The 14,953-nt window shown below is 34.4% G+C and overlaps 1 protein-coding gene across 3 annotated transcripts; it reads right to left on the bottom strand.

The window, feature by feature from the left end:
• Positions 1–1,614: 1,614 nt before the first annotated feature.
• On the bottom strand, positions 1,615–4,984 carry LOC120067943 (Pseudouridine synthase family protein). 3 transcript variants are annotated; one of them, XM_039019588.2, is made up of 6 exons: positions 4,743–4,984; positions 4,549–4,639; positions 3,827–3,966; positions 3,379–3,741; positions 2,206–2,268; positions 1,615–2,004 (listed from the first exon to the last, which is right to left on the bottom strand). In XM_039019588.2, exons 1-6 carry the CDS (start codon positions 4,851–4,853, stop codon positions 1,768–1,770), a joined length of 1,005 nt encoding a protein of 334 aa, XP_038875516.1. In that variant the 5' UTR covers positions 4,854–4,984; the 3' UTR covers positions 1,615–1,767. The 3 variants fall into 3 exon arrangements, with proteins under 3 accessions (XP_038875516.1, XP_038875517.1, XP_038875518.1); XM_039019589.2 differs by having other exon boundaries at positions 3,409–3,741; positions 4,743–4,940; XM_039019590.2 differs by having other exon boundaries at positions 3,424–3,741; positions 4,743–4,940.
• Between the last annotated feature and the right edge of the window lie 9,969 nt (positions 4,985–14,953).

Here is a 14,953-nt window from a genome sequence, read left to right as displayed (position 1 = left end):
TTAAGGTTTAATTTGTAATAAATTCAAGGCTTGAGAGGCAGCGAGCATAATTTACAGACCTATTGGCGGCCGCAAAGGGTAGGGAGCATTTAGACTAATGGTACCACTAGTCAACTATACTTGCAGACGATTTATTGACTTGAATTCAAGAACTAAAGCGATTTTCAACTCTAATATGTTTAGACTGTAACTTGCGATATATTTTAGGGTATACTTTAGTTATATATCTCTATTTTTACAATCCAACTGACTTTTAACTTTCAATATTTACAATATAGCAGGCAACGGCAATGTCAATTTTTCATCTATTGGTAAAAGAATTGAAACGGATCTAAATGCTGTAAGTCCTACCCAAATTATCCAATTTACTTGCATGAGCAAATCATTTGTTTGGAGTGAAGCTTGTGAGACACAGCTTTCAAGAGCTCAAACAACCGTAGAGTTCAAGACTTGTGCTCACTGTACGAGACAGATAAATAGATTTTGATATTTATCATGATACGTCTAGACCGTTTGATTTAAAGTTTTATAGATGCCTAGAAATAAAATGTCTGAAAATAAGATACATGGAAATAAGACTATAAGATGTCTAAAAATCACAAATAACTATGTTTTGTTGTACTGGAAAATGTTATTAGATTTCTTTGGGAATGTGTGTTTTATTTGGTATTTGTATGAGAATTGTAATAAAATTTTATATAAATAAATAACATTTTTGTTTAGTTAATAGGATTGCTTTTAACAATTTTATGCAATTATAAATTATAAGATTAATCAAAATTAACTCCCAACAATTAATTAGTTAATTTAAATAATTAATCTTTGTTAGTTAATTTATTTTTATTATGTCAAATTAATTAAAAAAAACCCTCGAAAACAGAAAACTGAACCATTTTATTTACTAAAAAAATAAAAAAATAAAAAACTAAACCATTTTAATACTGGGTTTCCCTTTAGAAAAAAAAAAATGAAAGCCACCTTCCTTCTCTTGTCCCATCCAATGTTTTCCCCTTTCCTCTTTTCTTCTAACCTTCATCCATGAAGTCGTCTCTCTTTCTCCTCTTTCTGTTCACAATTTCCCTCTCAATTCCCTCTCACGCGATTGAGAGATAAGAGGAGAAGGGTTAAGAATGTGTCAAAGGAAGGTGAGGAGGGTAAATGAGGAGAGAGAGATTCGGGATTATTTTGAGGAGGCTTTTCAAGAAACCCATTTGGGAATAAAAAATAATTAGTTGGATATTAAGTTATGCATGGGAATAAAGTTTTCCAAGAATATATTTGAAACGTTAAACCAAACATGGGTTTGAGATGCCCAAGCCCATTCCCACCCACTAAACCCTTCAACCAAATGGGCCATAAGGGGCTAAGGGACTAAGCGTTGTGTCAAGTCCAAATTCTGAATCTTAGGCCTGACGCATAAGAGTAATCCCAAGAACAGGGGAAAAAACTTTTATTCTCCAAAAATTGAGAGAAACCCTATAAAATACCATGTACTGACAATAGTAATGTCTAAAAGCTCCCAAAGTTCCAATGCAATACTAAAGATGGCTATAGGCTCCCCCCCCCCCCCCCCCCCCCCAAAAAAAAAAAAATAAAAATAAAAAAAACTAAAACTAAAACTAAAATACTAACTCATAAATTAACAAAGACTAATTAATCCAATTTTTTGTTAACTAAACTATACTGCTTATCTAATATCTCAGCCTCCTAAGTTGTTGGGACACCCAGCAACAGAGATTATTCTCATGGCAGAAGTGTAAGGTTAAATCAATAAAAAGGGAGTTTACATTTGCTCACACTACGATTCCTACCAACACTAGTCCCAGGGCAATCAGATGGAAGCTTTAAATGGTCCTCTTTATAATTAATACTCACAAGACACAGCCCCTGAGGAGGAACGCCCGAAGCATACTTCGCAAGCTCCCTGCGATCTTGAGAAGCCAAAATCTTAGGAACAACATCAGGAGGAATTGCTTCCTTTCCAATTTGAACCAACAAGCCAACCTGCAAAAGCACCAGAGAAAATGCTTAACAGTTCCTGAGTTGCATGGAACGAATTTTACAAACTTAGATCGATGCTTACAGGAGTTTACTTTCTACTATAAAGCCATTAGAGCAAAACTAGCATAAGTATAAATAAATAAATAAAATAAAATCAGATAAGGAACTTTTGACTGAAAAAATAGATGCAACAAAAATAATTACCATATTCCGAACTTGTCTATACAAGAACCCAGAACCCTCAACTTCTAGCTGCACAAGAGGTCCCTGAACAAAACGAAAGCATTTAACCTCACTGGTTTTTGTATAAAGCTGAAACCGGATTGATTGAGACAGATGATCAAAAGAGAAGGATACAGAATTAGCAACCCTCGACTCATAAGAAGCAGACACATCATAGGGGGAAAAAAGTAAACAAACCAGTTAGACTATAAATTTAGTCCATAAATATACCTATTTGGTCCTAAACTTTCAACTGCGTCTAATACATCCCATAAGGTTAAAAATGTTTAATAGGTCCTAGAACTTTCAATTTTGTATCTAATAGGTCCTTGGCATATTCAAATTTTTTAAAAACTAATTGATTTATAATATATAAATATGAATTTTATGTTAAATGTAACCCTAAACTTTCAATTTTATGTCTATAAATCCGTGAATTTTAAAAAGTATCGAATAGGTCAAGGAATTAAAAATTAAGAGATATAATGAACATGAAATTGAAAGGTCCAATACTTTTTAAAGTTTAGGGTCCTATAAAGCACAAGACCTAAAAACTTGCGAAAGAGGAGCAAATAGACATAAATCTCAAGATTCATGGAGTAAACTTGTAGTTTAACCAAACAAAGCACAAACCAAAGAACCTTAAAACTTTACCATATATACATCAAAACGAAAAATGACCTTCACTGGATTTACCACTCGATCATTATGCGCTGCATTTGTAAAAGCAGAAAAATCATGCTTCCCAACGAAATACATCCCATGAGGTTAAAAATGTCTAATAGGTCCTAGAAATTTCAATTTTATATCTAATAGGTCCTTGGCATATTTGAATTTTTTAAAAACTAATTGATTTATAATATATAAATATGAATTTTATGTTAAATGTAACCCTAAACTTTCAATTTTATGCCTATAAATCCATGAATTTTAAAAAAGTATCGAATAGGTCAAGGACAAACACAGAATTAAAAATGAAGAGATCTAATGAACATGAAATTGAAAGGTCCAATACTTTTTAAAGTTCAGTATCCTATAAAGCACAAGACCTAAAAACTTGCGAAAGAGGAGCAAGTAGACATAAATCTCAAGGTTCATGGAGTAAACTTGTAGTTTAACAAACAAAGCACAAACCAAAGAACCTTAAAACTTTACCATATCTATGACATCAAAACGAAAAATGACCTTCACTGGATTTACCACTCGATCATTATGCGCTGCATTTGTAAAAGCAGAAAAATCATGCTTCCCAACGAAATAATTTGCAGCTTCTTTCATGGCTGCATAGTTGAGTTTATAAACACAATGGTAAGTGTAGCAACGCTGAAATGGATCCAAGATCGCGCCATTATATATCTTGTAGTGATAAACCTTGCTTAATGTAGAAAACCGAGCATGAAAGTCAGGTGCAGCAGGACTGATCTCTCGAACTCTTATATCCACGGGAAGAAGACCATTCAGTGCAGCATGGACGCTTTCCAAGCTATCGTAGTTAAATGGCGTAATAAAGTGAGCCACCTGAAACCTCAACTTGTTGTAAGCAACAGCAAGGATTGTATTCCAATGATGTGTTTTAACCCAACTCCATAAAAGCACATCAGACCTGACCCCAGGCATGAACTCCTTTATCGGTTCTGCTTGCACCAACTAAATGGAGATCCTTCCTTTCAAGCTTTGTTGCTCCAATCAAGGCTTCTTCAATGAGGCACTGGATAGTGGGTGGTGACCTCTGATATTGCCAGCCTAATTTAATATCAACATATTTGAAATTATTTTATCAAACTTTTGGACCAAGTCTTAAATCACTTATTGACCTAAAAACTTAAACTTAGAGTGAAGGTAAATTTAATATTATATCATCTAATACTCCCCTCACTTATGGACTTAAAATATGTAGAAGACCCAACAAGTGGAAATCAATATTAATTAAGAGGAAATAATATTGTATGAATTTAGACACAAGATCACCTAAATCACATTGACCCAAAAGCCAATAGCTTATGGTTGAAGATAGATTTAATATGATATCATCTAACACCAAGAGAGCCTCAAAATTGTAGTAATAAGCACAAAATTCTCTGAGTTAACTCATAATAAAAGCAGGCTAAATTACTTTTAAACGATTCTCCAGTTAGAGGGATCCTGAAGTGAAATTGATTCTAGTGATGAAGAAGACATCCAACAGGCAACAACAACTAACCTCAAAAGCTTAATACATTAAGAATTACTGTTAACCTAAAAAAGATGAAGCTAGTATATGGACACAAAATCGTTCAATTCATTCGCCTGAATAGACAATTAGAGATAAGAAGAAGAAACTTGGACCTGCGTATCGAGTACCGTCATAAGCGATGAGCAGCCGCCATTTGAAGCTGGGGAAAGGGGGTGCTATGATACAAGAGGAATCCTCCGCATTCTTTTGAAGAGTCACGACAGGGAAACGATCTCATCAACATCGTCAAAATTAAACCACCAAAATGAGAAGAGGAACTGAGAGATTAGAGAAGAATGGTCGTTACCGGGGATCCACGACTGGAGGAAGATGAAGCGCCATTTGGAAATGGAATGGCTGGTGAAAGGGGAAGGGAAATGGGAGGAAGAACAGGCGAACCCACCGCCCAGCACCTCATCCGTCTTCTAATGCAATCAAAATATACGCTAAATTTGCTCGTCCTATTTGTAGGGTCTCAAGTACTTTAAGTTGGATAGAAATGCATATTTTGGCATTGACTACCATCTAGATCCTAATTCGATTCTATTTGATATGATCAAGAAAATGAAGCTTAACCCTATTTAGTAGGTTTGGGTGTTTGTTGAGAAAATGAATACATTGACCACTTAAAGAAGATTGAGTTTGTCACAGTTCCAAATATCCTCTCTTTCAATTGTTGTAAAGATTGCATCAACCATTGGAAGCTCCCAACGAAAACTCGTGAAAGTTTAACTCTTATGCTTCCTTCACCATGGCAGCGATGAGCTCTAATGCCATTGTGGATAATTATAATAGCTAACCTATGATTTCAATGTAAAAAGCTCTAAAGTTCATGGATACTATTTAGCTTGTCGAGGTCGATGTTCTCTTATAAATTATTACAATTGAGGAAGTGGGTATTTGTCTTATATGGGTTGAAACAAATCCAAATGTTTCTCTATAACTTACTGTTTCAACACGAAGTCCAGACATTTGTTTATGATATTCATGTTTTTCATTGAAATGCATTGTGTTAGGCTTATCTTGTTGTCTACGAAATTGTACTTCCATTGCTCACCTTTTAGTGTGTAATGCACGGTGAACCAACGTCTCTAATGTCTAGCTTAATTATCACCCTCGTGATTGGTACTATTGTGTCTAGTGATTTGATATTGTTATGATTCCTTTCACCTGTAAGCAAAAATTCCCAACACACTTCCAAGAATAGAGCACGGCTCTAGATGATTTTATTTATGAACTTCAAGGAAAAATACACCAGATAACATGAAGATGAGCAATAAAAAATGGTAAATCATCTAACAATACACCACTAGCCAAGTTTGATTACTCCAAAAGCCTCTCTCTAACGCTACGAAAAACCCTTCTTGAACCCCTAACACTTATCTGGTCCCCACACTCCAACTAACAATAGAATTTTCACAAACCAATCCTTCTTTTCCCCACTAGATCCCTTTCTTACCCCTACGTTTATAAGTATTTATAATTGGGGGCTTCAAATATACCCTAGGTTTCCAATCACCTTATCCTCAAGGTGGAATTGAGGATATTATTGCTCCATACCAACCACTCCCTCCTATGTGGCTTCAGTCTCTGGATAGTTCTTCCACTTCACCATCCATTCTTCCCTTGGTAATTCAGTGGTCCAGCACATTTCCAAGATTGTTTCTAGTGTCATTTGTAACTCAAAGTCATCTAACAGATCTGGTGTCTGATTTTGCACTTGTGCTGACTTGCCAAGATACTTTTTTAGTTGTGAAACGTGGAAAACATCATGTATCTTTGAATCAGATGGAAGCTCCAGCTTGTAAGCTACTACTCCCACCCTATCCAGCACCATATAAGGTCCATAGAACTTAGGAGCTAGCTTTTCACACCTTAACTAGGTAAATGTGTGTTGCCTATAAGGAGAGAGCTTGAGAAATACCAAGTCTCCAATCTCAAACTAAACTTTCCTTCATTACTAGTCAACAAACCGCTTCATTCTTTCTTAAGCTAAAGTCCAATGTTCTTTCTGAAGGGATCGAATCTCGTAGTGGAAGCGTTGGTGAACGTCTTGCATCCTACAATTCTACATAAACAAATTCAGTATACTAAAACATAATATAAACATGTAATATAGTATGCTTTAGGGAAAAAGATTAGAACCAGTCTTACCTTTGTAGATTCTCAAGCTTCACGAACAATCCTCTTTAAGTTCCAACGAACGACTCTTCCAACAATCTTGATCACAAAAGATTTGTTGAACAATCTCAAACATTATGAAAGTAACCTCGTTATTCTTTGGGATTCCAATAAAGGGTAGGTGATATCCAACCATTGGGGGAGAGAAAGGAGAGAAGAATTTTGGAGAGTAGAGAGGATTCGCTTTATGGCTTAGGAAAAATTTTACACAATAACACTTGTGTGTTGTGTATCGTGTATTGTCAGTGTTTGTCTCTCCCAAAGGGGCCATAGGGAGGTCTTTATATAGAAAATGGTCAAACCTTTTTCCTAATCCATTTCCTTTTTTCACAATTAATTAATTAAATAATACTTTATTTAATTTAATGCATATATATATTTAATTATCATAAACATTGTATGTATATGTGCAATATCTCTCTATTAATTAATTCTTTGTGAACCTAATTCACTTGAATTAATTAATTGAATCTTATTCAAATATTATTTCAATTTAATTTGAATTATAGATCATATTCATAATCAATTATATATTAATCACATTAATATATGGTTTCCTCAAATTAATTTAAACAATTCAAATCATCCCTCTTAAATATCCTTTAGTGAGCTAACGAGGAGACCTAGTAGACCTGTAGATCAGAAGCTCAAATGATATGAGATTAATTGGCTAAACTCATTAACCAAGTTAATCAATATTCGTTAACTGCGGGTACACTTCATTAAAGACCCACAATTGCACTATTCTCACTACAGATATATTTCTATGTCCACATATATAGACCGATAACAACAAGTTAGTTCTTCACGAGTGTTCGTAACTCCAACTAGGTCAAATTACCATTTTACCCTTGGGTTACCTCTGATTCCTTAAGTACTAGTGCTCCTCTAATGAACAACATGTTTATGGTCCAATCAATAAACAGAAACCCCTTTTGGGCCAATGAGAGGTAAGCCCTTCGTTCAAGTCTTAGAGACACCATTTAAGGGAACACTCATCTACTTACCCTTAAGGCGGGAAGGAATGACTTCCATCTTGTATTATTATATTCCAAACTCCCCATTCGGTCTTGTCCCCAAAATGATAGGCATATTGGGTCGATGAACTGACCACCCTCATTTATACAAATCAAAGGACAATCCCTTGTGAACAGGAGTTCATAACATACTTAGGATTAAGACTAAGTTGCTTAGGTCATCCTACTGAAATAGGAACCTAACTAGTAACAATGTTACATCTAGTGCTTACTATTCTGCGGTTCAGTCTTATGTAAACTCATTGCATAGTATACCACCACTCGCATATCAACTACACGAACGTGTTGGATCATTGTGTTTGTATCAAATACAAAGCGGGTTGTATCCATAGTATTACCAAGATAAAGTACCCAGTCTTATCCTTATACTATAAACCCTTTAAGCTGTATCTTGAACATTAATTCATGTATGTCTCCACATACAGTTCAAGACTCAAGGACAACTTTAAATGTTAGTTTATTGGATTTAGGGTTATTAAGACAAAAATAGACAAATAACACAAACAATAACATTTATTGAATTAACATCTATTGCTCTTTATTAATGACAGTCAATTAATAACGTTTACTATTTATTGATGGAACTAAAACGAAGCATGCACAGCGGAAGCGATGAATCGACAACATTATAACTGCATTAAAATAAGAATAAGCATGCTTAAAGGGTTAGAGAATACAACCTTTGAAGACTCCACCGCAATTTTCCTCTCCCGAGCTCGATCGACACCACCAACGGTAAATCCCGCTATTCTCCGGTTGAAGAACAAAGTTGTGGGACCGATATGTTAGTGAAAATAAGGGAATTTCACTATATTAAGTAGGAGAGTAAAGAGAATTTGGTGGAAGATTTTAGGTTAACTGTCAAGGAAGCATTAATTTTTTTCAATTTCATAAACAAGACAATTTATAGACAAATACCATGTAAAATCTCATTTTGCATGTCTTCCACTTCAAACTCCATTAGCATGTAATCTCTATGTGTCAAGCTTGGGAAATGCCACTTCATTGTCCACTTAGTTAGTGGAAAAATCCAACAACAATTGGATTTTTCCACTAATTAATTTTTTTATTAAAAAATGAAAAATAATTTTCAAATTTTGGAAATTATTTAATTAAAACAATTTTAATTAAATAAAAATAAATAAATTTAATATCACATATTAATTTGTTTAAGACACCCAACTTTAATTAATCACATTAATCAAGTTTTAAAAATACTTTCATGCTAATGATCAAGTATACTCTAAAAAACAATTAATTAATTATTTATTTATTTAATTGTAAATTATATCTCATATAAAATACAATATTCCCTTAAGACCGAATTTGAACATTTCAAATTCTCACTTTACCTAGTTCTTCAAATTTATCCGTATTGAGCTAGCAAGGAGACTTGATGGATCTATAGATCATGGGCTCCAACAATCCGAGACTAACCGGTCAAACTCTTTAACCTAGTTAATCAACATCCGTTAACCAATAAGACTGTCTACTATAGTCTGTAGTTACACTCCCCCCCACTGTAGATAAATTATGTGTCCATTTCATATAATCGTCACCAATAAGTTGATCATTCACAGGTTGTTCGTAACCTCAACTAGGTCAAATACCGAAATACTCCTGAGTTACATCTTTTTTCCTTAAGTACCACTATTCCTCTAATGAACAATTGATTTAGGATCATAATCACTAAATCCATTCCTTCTCAAGCCAACGAGAGGATGGGGCCCATTGTTCAAGACCTGGGATCAACCCTTAAAGGAACAACCTTTCTACTATCCCTAAAATGGGTAGGAGTGAATTCCATCTTGCAAATTCTATGTCTTCGGTCATCTACCCGGTCTTATCACTGAGATAGGAGGCATATTGAATAGTGATGTTGGGCTCACCCTCACCTATGCAGATCAAGGGACAATCGCGAATAAACAGAAGTTCATAGATAACTCAGGATTTAGATCAAGTTATCTAGGTCATCAAGAAGGAAATTAATCAGTGTTAACAATAAACGATGTTAATATGTAAAAGTGATTATTTCGTGGTCTGTCTTACACTCTCTCATTATGTAGAACACCCCCGCTCACATGTCTCTACATGAACGGATTGATCACATCGTTTTTGACATTTTACAACATCTGTAACAATCATAAAGCGGGTCGTATTCAATAGTATATCCAGAAATAGGTACCCAACCTGATCCAAGTACTATAGACGATTTAGGCTATTATACTCGAACTTGATCAAGTTTATGTCTCCACATAAAGTCCAAGTATTCATGACAATAGCCAAGGGTTCGTATTTTATTGGATTTAGAGTTATCAAACAATCAACAACACTTGTTTGAATAAACTTTATATATGTTTATTGTTTACAAAATTATGAGTTTTAGGACATACAACCCAACATTTACAAGTTTTAGGGCATAAAACCAAACACTTTCAATGCCACCAAAGCCCTATCACGTTCAATTAATTACTGCTCTAGAGTGTCACTGGAAGTCTTCCTATCACCATATTAACTCTTTTTGTTTGTCCATCCATTTGGGGATGTAAGGTCGTACATTGTTTGAGAGCCAACTCATGAACCGCACAAAGTTCTACCCAAAAGCTACTCACGAAAATTTTATCTCGATCCAATATTGAGCGAGGGAACCCATGGTGACATACAATTTACCAAATAAAAATCTTAGCCACTTTCTTTTCTGTATACGAATAGCTAAGTAGAATAAAATGTGCGTACTTACTTAGCCTGTCAACCACCACCATCAATGAGTCCTTTCCATGAGATTTTGGTAGCCCCTCCATAAAGTCCGTTGATATTGTTGGGTTTTATGCCCTAAAACTCGTAGATAAAGAATGTAATTAAATGGTTGTCATTAATAAATAGCTATTAATGTTTTTATCAATATCTCAAGTATCTTAGAAGAACAAGAGACGATATGCTCGTATATGGAGCTAAGGATTTGATCCTTACGGGATACACGGACTATGATTTCCAAACTACGAGGATTCTAGAAAGTCCACGTCAGGATCAGCGTTCATCTTGAAAGGGGGAGCTGTAGTATGGCGTAGCATTAAGCAAGGATGCATTGCAGACTCAACCATGGAGGCTAAGTATGTAACTGCTTGTGAAACAGCAAATGAGGTAGTTTGGCTAAGGAAGTTTCTAAATGATTTGGGAGTTTTTTCAAACATGAACTTGCTAATCACTTTATACTGTGATAACAGTAGGACTGTGACCGACTCGAAAGAACCTCGTAGCCACAGACGAGGAAAGCATATTGAGAGGAAGTATCACCTGATATGAGAGATTATGCAACGAGGAGATATGATCGTCACAAATATCACTTCAAAGCACAACATTACTAATCCATTTATGAAGGCTCTCTCGACTAAAGTTATCGAGAGTCATCTAGAGAATCTAGGTCTACGAGATATGTACATTGTGTAATCTAGGGCAAGTGGGAGATGTGTAATGGGTATGAGATGCCCTAATTTATTGTATTTTACTTTATTTTTGTAACATTCCACTAACTAAAGTTTTAGTTCAAGTGGGAGTTTGTTGGGTTTTATGCTCTAAAACTCGTAGATAGTAAATGTAACTAAATGACCGTCATTAATAAATAGTTATTAATATTTTTATCAATAAATGTTATTGATGTTTTATTTAGTTTTGTCTTATTAACCCTAAAATCCAATAAACTAACATCCTAGGTTGTCTTATAAGTATTGAACTATATGTAGAGACTTATAGGGATCAATGTTCAAGATATAGCCTAAAGGGTCTATAGTATAGGGATAAGGTTGGGTACCTTATCCTAGTAACACTATGGATACAGTCCACTTTGTATTTGATACAAACGCAGTAATCTAACGCATTCATGTAGGAGACACGCGAGTGGAGGTATCCTATACAATGAGTTTGCGCAAGACCGGACCACGAAATAGTAACCACTAGATGTAACTCCGTTGACTAGCTAGGTTTCTATTTCAATAGGATGACTTAGGCAATTTAGTCTCGCGCTTGAGTATATTATGAACTTCTATTCACGAGGGATTGTCCTTTGATTTGTATGGGTGAGAGTGATCAGTTCGCCGACTCAATATGCCTACCATTTTAGGGATAAGATTGAGCGGGTAACAGGAAACATAATCATACAAGATGATTTTCACTCATTCCTGACTTTCAGGTAAGTAGATGAGTGTTTCCTCAAGTGACATCTCCGAGACTTGAAGAAAGGGCTCTACCCTCTCACTGGCCCAAGAGGGTTTTTGTTTAATGGTTGGACCATAAACAGGTTGTTCATTAGAGGAGCATTGGTACTTAAGGATGTAGAGGTAACCCAGGGGTAAAACGGTAATTTGATCCAATTGGTGTTACGAACACTTGTGGAGGACTAACTTGCTGTTATTAGTCTATATCCATAGACACATAAACATATATGTAGTGAAAATAGTGAAACTGTGGGTCTTTAGTGAAGTCTACCAATAGTTAACGAATATTGATTAATTTTGTTAATGAGTTTAGCCAATTAATCTCATCTCGTTGGAACTTCTGATCTGCAGATCCATTAGGTCTCCTTCCTAGCTTGTAAAGGGTATTGAGATAATTTGTTGTTAAATTGAATTTGAAATGTTCAAACTTAGAATTGAAAATTTTTCAATGTATGTTGATATATTTTAATATAAAGTTTAATTTTAGATTTTATTATTAATTTTGGATATGATTCAAAATTAATAAATAAGAGAACAAAATATTTGAAAGAAGTTCAAATATTAATTTAATATGAAAAATATTCATATTGAAAACTATAGGTTAAAAATAATGTGCATTAAAACTATACGTTAAATGAGAGAAATATTTTTTAATATGATTCAAATGAGAAATTAAATTAAATATGTGATATTTAATTGAATGATTAATTAATTGAAGAATTAATTATCTAATTATTTAATTTAATCAAAACTATAGGTTAAAATTAATGTACATTAAATGCACATTAAAACTATAGGATGTGAGAGGAAATCATTTAGATATGATTTAAATGATTGTGTAATTAAATATGATTTAGTAATATATTTTATTTTATTTTATTTTATTTTATTTAAATTAAATATAACTCCTCGTTTTAGGGAAGTTACGAGAAAATGTGGAATCAATCCCACGTTTTTCTCTCTCTCTCACCATCCCTCTCTCTCTAACAAAAGAGTTTTGTTTTGCAGAGGAAGAAAATGGCTCTCAGGGTCTCTGTGTGTTTTTTTCTTATTCCTGAGAAAAGAAAGAAAAATTGTTATGTGATATTCTCAAATCCCAAAATAGAGAATTTCACAATTCTTTATAGTCTCAATTCCCTGTAAGAATAGGGAGATTTCCAAGTGGCGGTGCCCAATCCCAATTCAACAAAGAAATTATACATAATTGTCAAAATATTTGCAAGGTACTTCCCCTGTATAATTAGTTTTTCTTAATTGTATGCTTAATCGATATTACTTTTTATTCTAATGCAAAATTGTTTTGTTTCTAAATGTCAATTTGAAAAAAAAAATGAAATGGTTTTGTATTTTGGCTTCCGTTATGCTTAGGGTTTTCATCCCATTAGAGATATCCTTGAAGGAAATCAAACACGAGGATTTCCATGAGCAGCAGAATGGATCGTTTCAAATTCCACTCGAATTGAACACAGACAATTACAGTCAAAATGGAAACTAACAAGTTATGCATATATAGAAATTACAACATGCTAAATGATAATACAAGGGATAGAGAATGCATACCTTTGAATAACCATTCTTCAGGATTCCCTTGATCAGTCTACAAAGCATCCATAGCAACGCGAACACAACAAACAGACTGATGTCAACAGCACGAATAACGAACACATTCTCCACGAACCCAATCGAGTCTAACTCGATCCACAAACTGAGCGAGGACACCGCCACAATGGTTACCTTGATATTCTCGGTGTGAGAATCCAAGAGTTGTGGGTTCTATATGATATTGGCTTGAGGAAGAGGCTGGAGGACTACGATCGAGCAAGTGAGAGATACAAATTTGTCTATCGTATAGACGATGTGCTCGATCATTTAGTAAACGGCAGCCTATCGTATAGACTTAGCCACTCAATCGTGTAGCAACGATCAACTGAATGACTATTGTATAGTCAACTCTAAGTGATCATTTAGTTGATCGTGTAGTCTCTCGGCTATCGCTTAGTGAAACTCTTTCACTTAATAGCTTGTCGCCGTGAGTTCTTTCCGAACGAGGCAACTTCTAATTTTAGGAAAACTATTTTCCTTTTATCTCACAGTTACAATAAAACTACCAATAATCTCCCACTCAATCGGTTATTAGAGAAAAAGAAATTAATGATCATATAATTAATATATTATAAATAAATATGATAACCAACTTATCATATTATATTTATAACCTATAGCTTTAATATTTCATCTCATGAAACATACAAACCATAGTTCTTTTTCTATTTTATGGTACTTAATATAAATCATATTTACGTTAATTCCTCCACTTAATGTATCTCATACATCACACCAATTGTATCATATATAATTGAATTTCCTCTTGTTAATTTAAACATTTCAAATCAACTCCAAAATCTGATTCTTAACTTGAACCCATTGAGCTACCAAAGGGACCTTATGGACATGTAGCTTGAAGCTCCAACGGTACGTGAATAGTTGATTAAACTCTTTAGTCACGAGATCCACCATCCATTAACTGTCGAACACTCCACTAAAGATCGACAACTGCATTATTCTCACTATAGATATATTTTTGTGTCCATATTAACCAATCAACAATGCGATAACCCTTCATAGATCGCTCATAAGTATAGTTGGGCCAATTTACCGTTTTGCCCATATAGTTACATCTAACTTCTTAAGTACCACTGATTCTTCTGATGAATAATAAGTCATAGTCCTACTATAACCAGGTCCTCTCTTCTAAAGAGAAAATATTGGCTCTGATACCAATTGTTGGGGTTGATGCTCTAAAGCCTCGTGTCCTGTAGTTTGTAAATAGCTTGTAAAAACGCTTGTGTTGTATAATATATGATATTTACTTCACATCTTATATTTTGCTCAGTTGCTTGTTTTATTTTCTTTACCACAAACCAATAAACATAAAATCCCTGGTTATCTGTATGTAACTCAAGCATGTATGTGGTGACATACAAGTGGATCATGTCTTGAGCGATAACCAAAATTGTCTGTAGTATATGAATATAAGAGGGAAACCTTATCCTAGTAACGCTACGGATGTGGCCCACTTTGTGGAATGG

This window comes from Benincasa hispida, chromosome 12 (genome assembly GCF_027475165.1).
Source record: "Benincasa hispida cultivar pf3 chromosome 12, pf3_genome.v1.1, whole genome shotgun sequence".
NCBI classification, from domain to species: Eukaryota; Viridiplantae; Streptophyta; class Magnoliopsida; order Cucurbitales; family Cucurbitaceae; genus Benincasa; species Benincasa hispida.
This window is presented reverse-complemented; position numbering and strand designations above follow the sequence as displayed.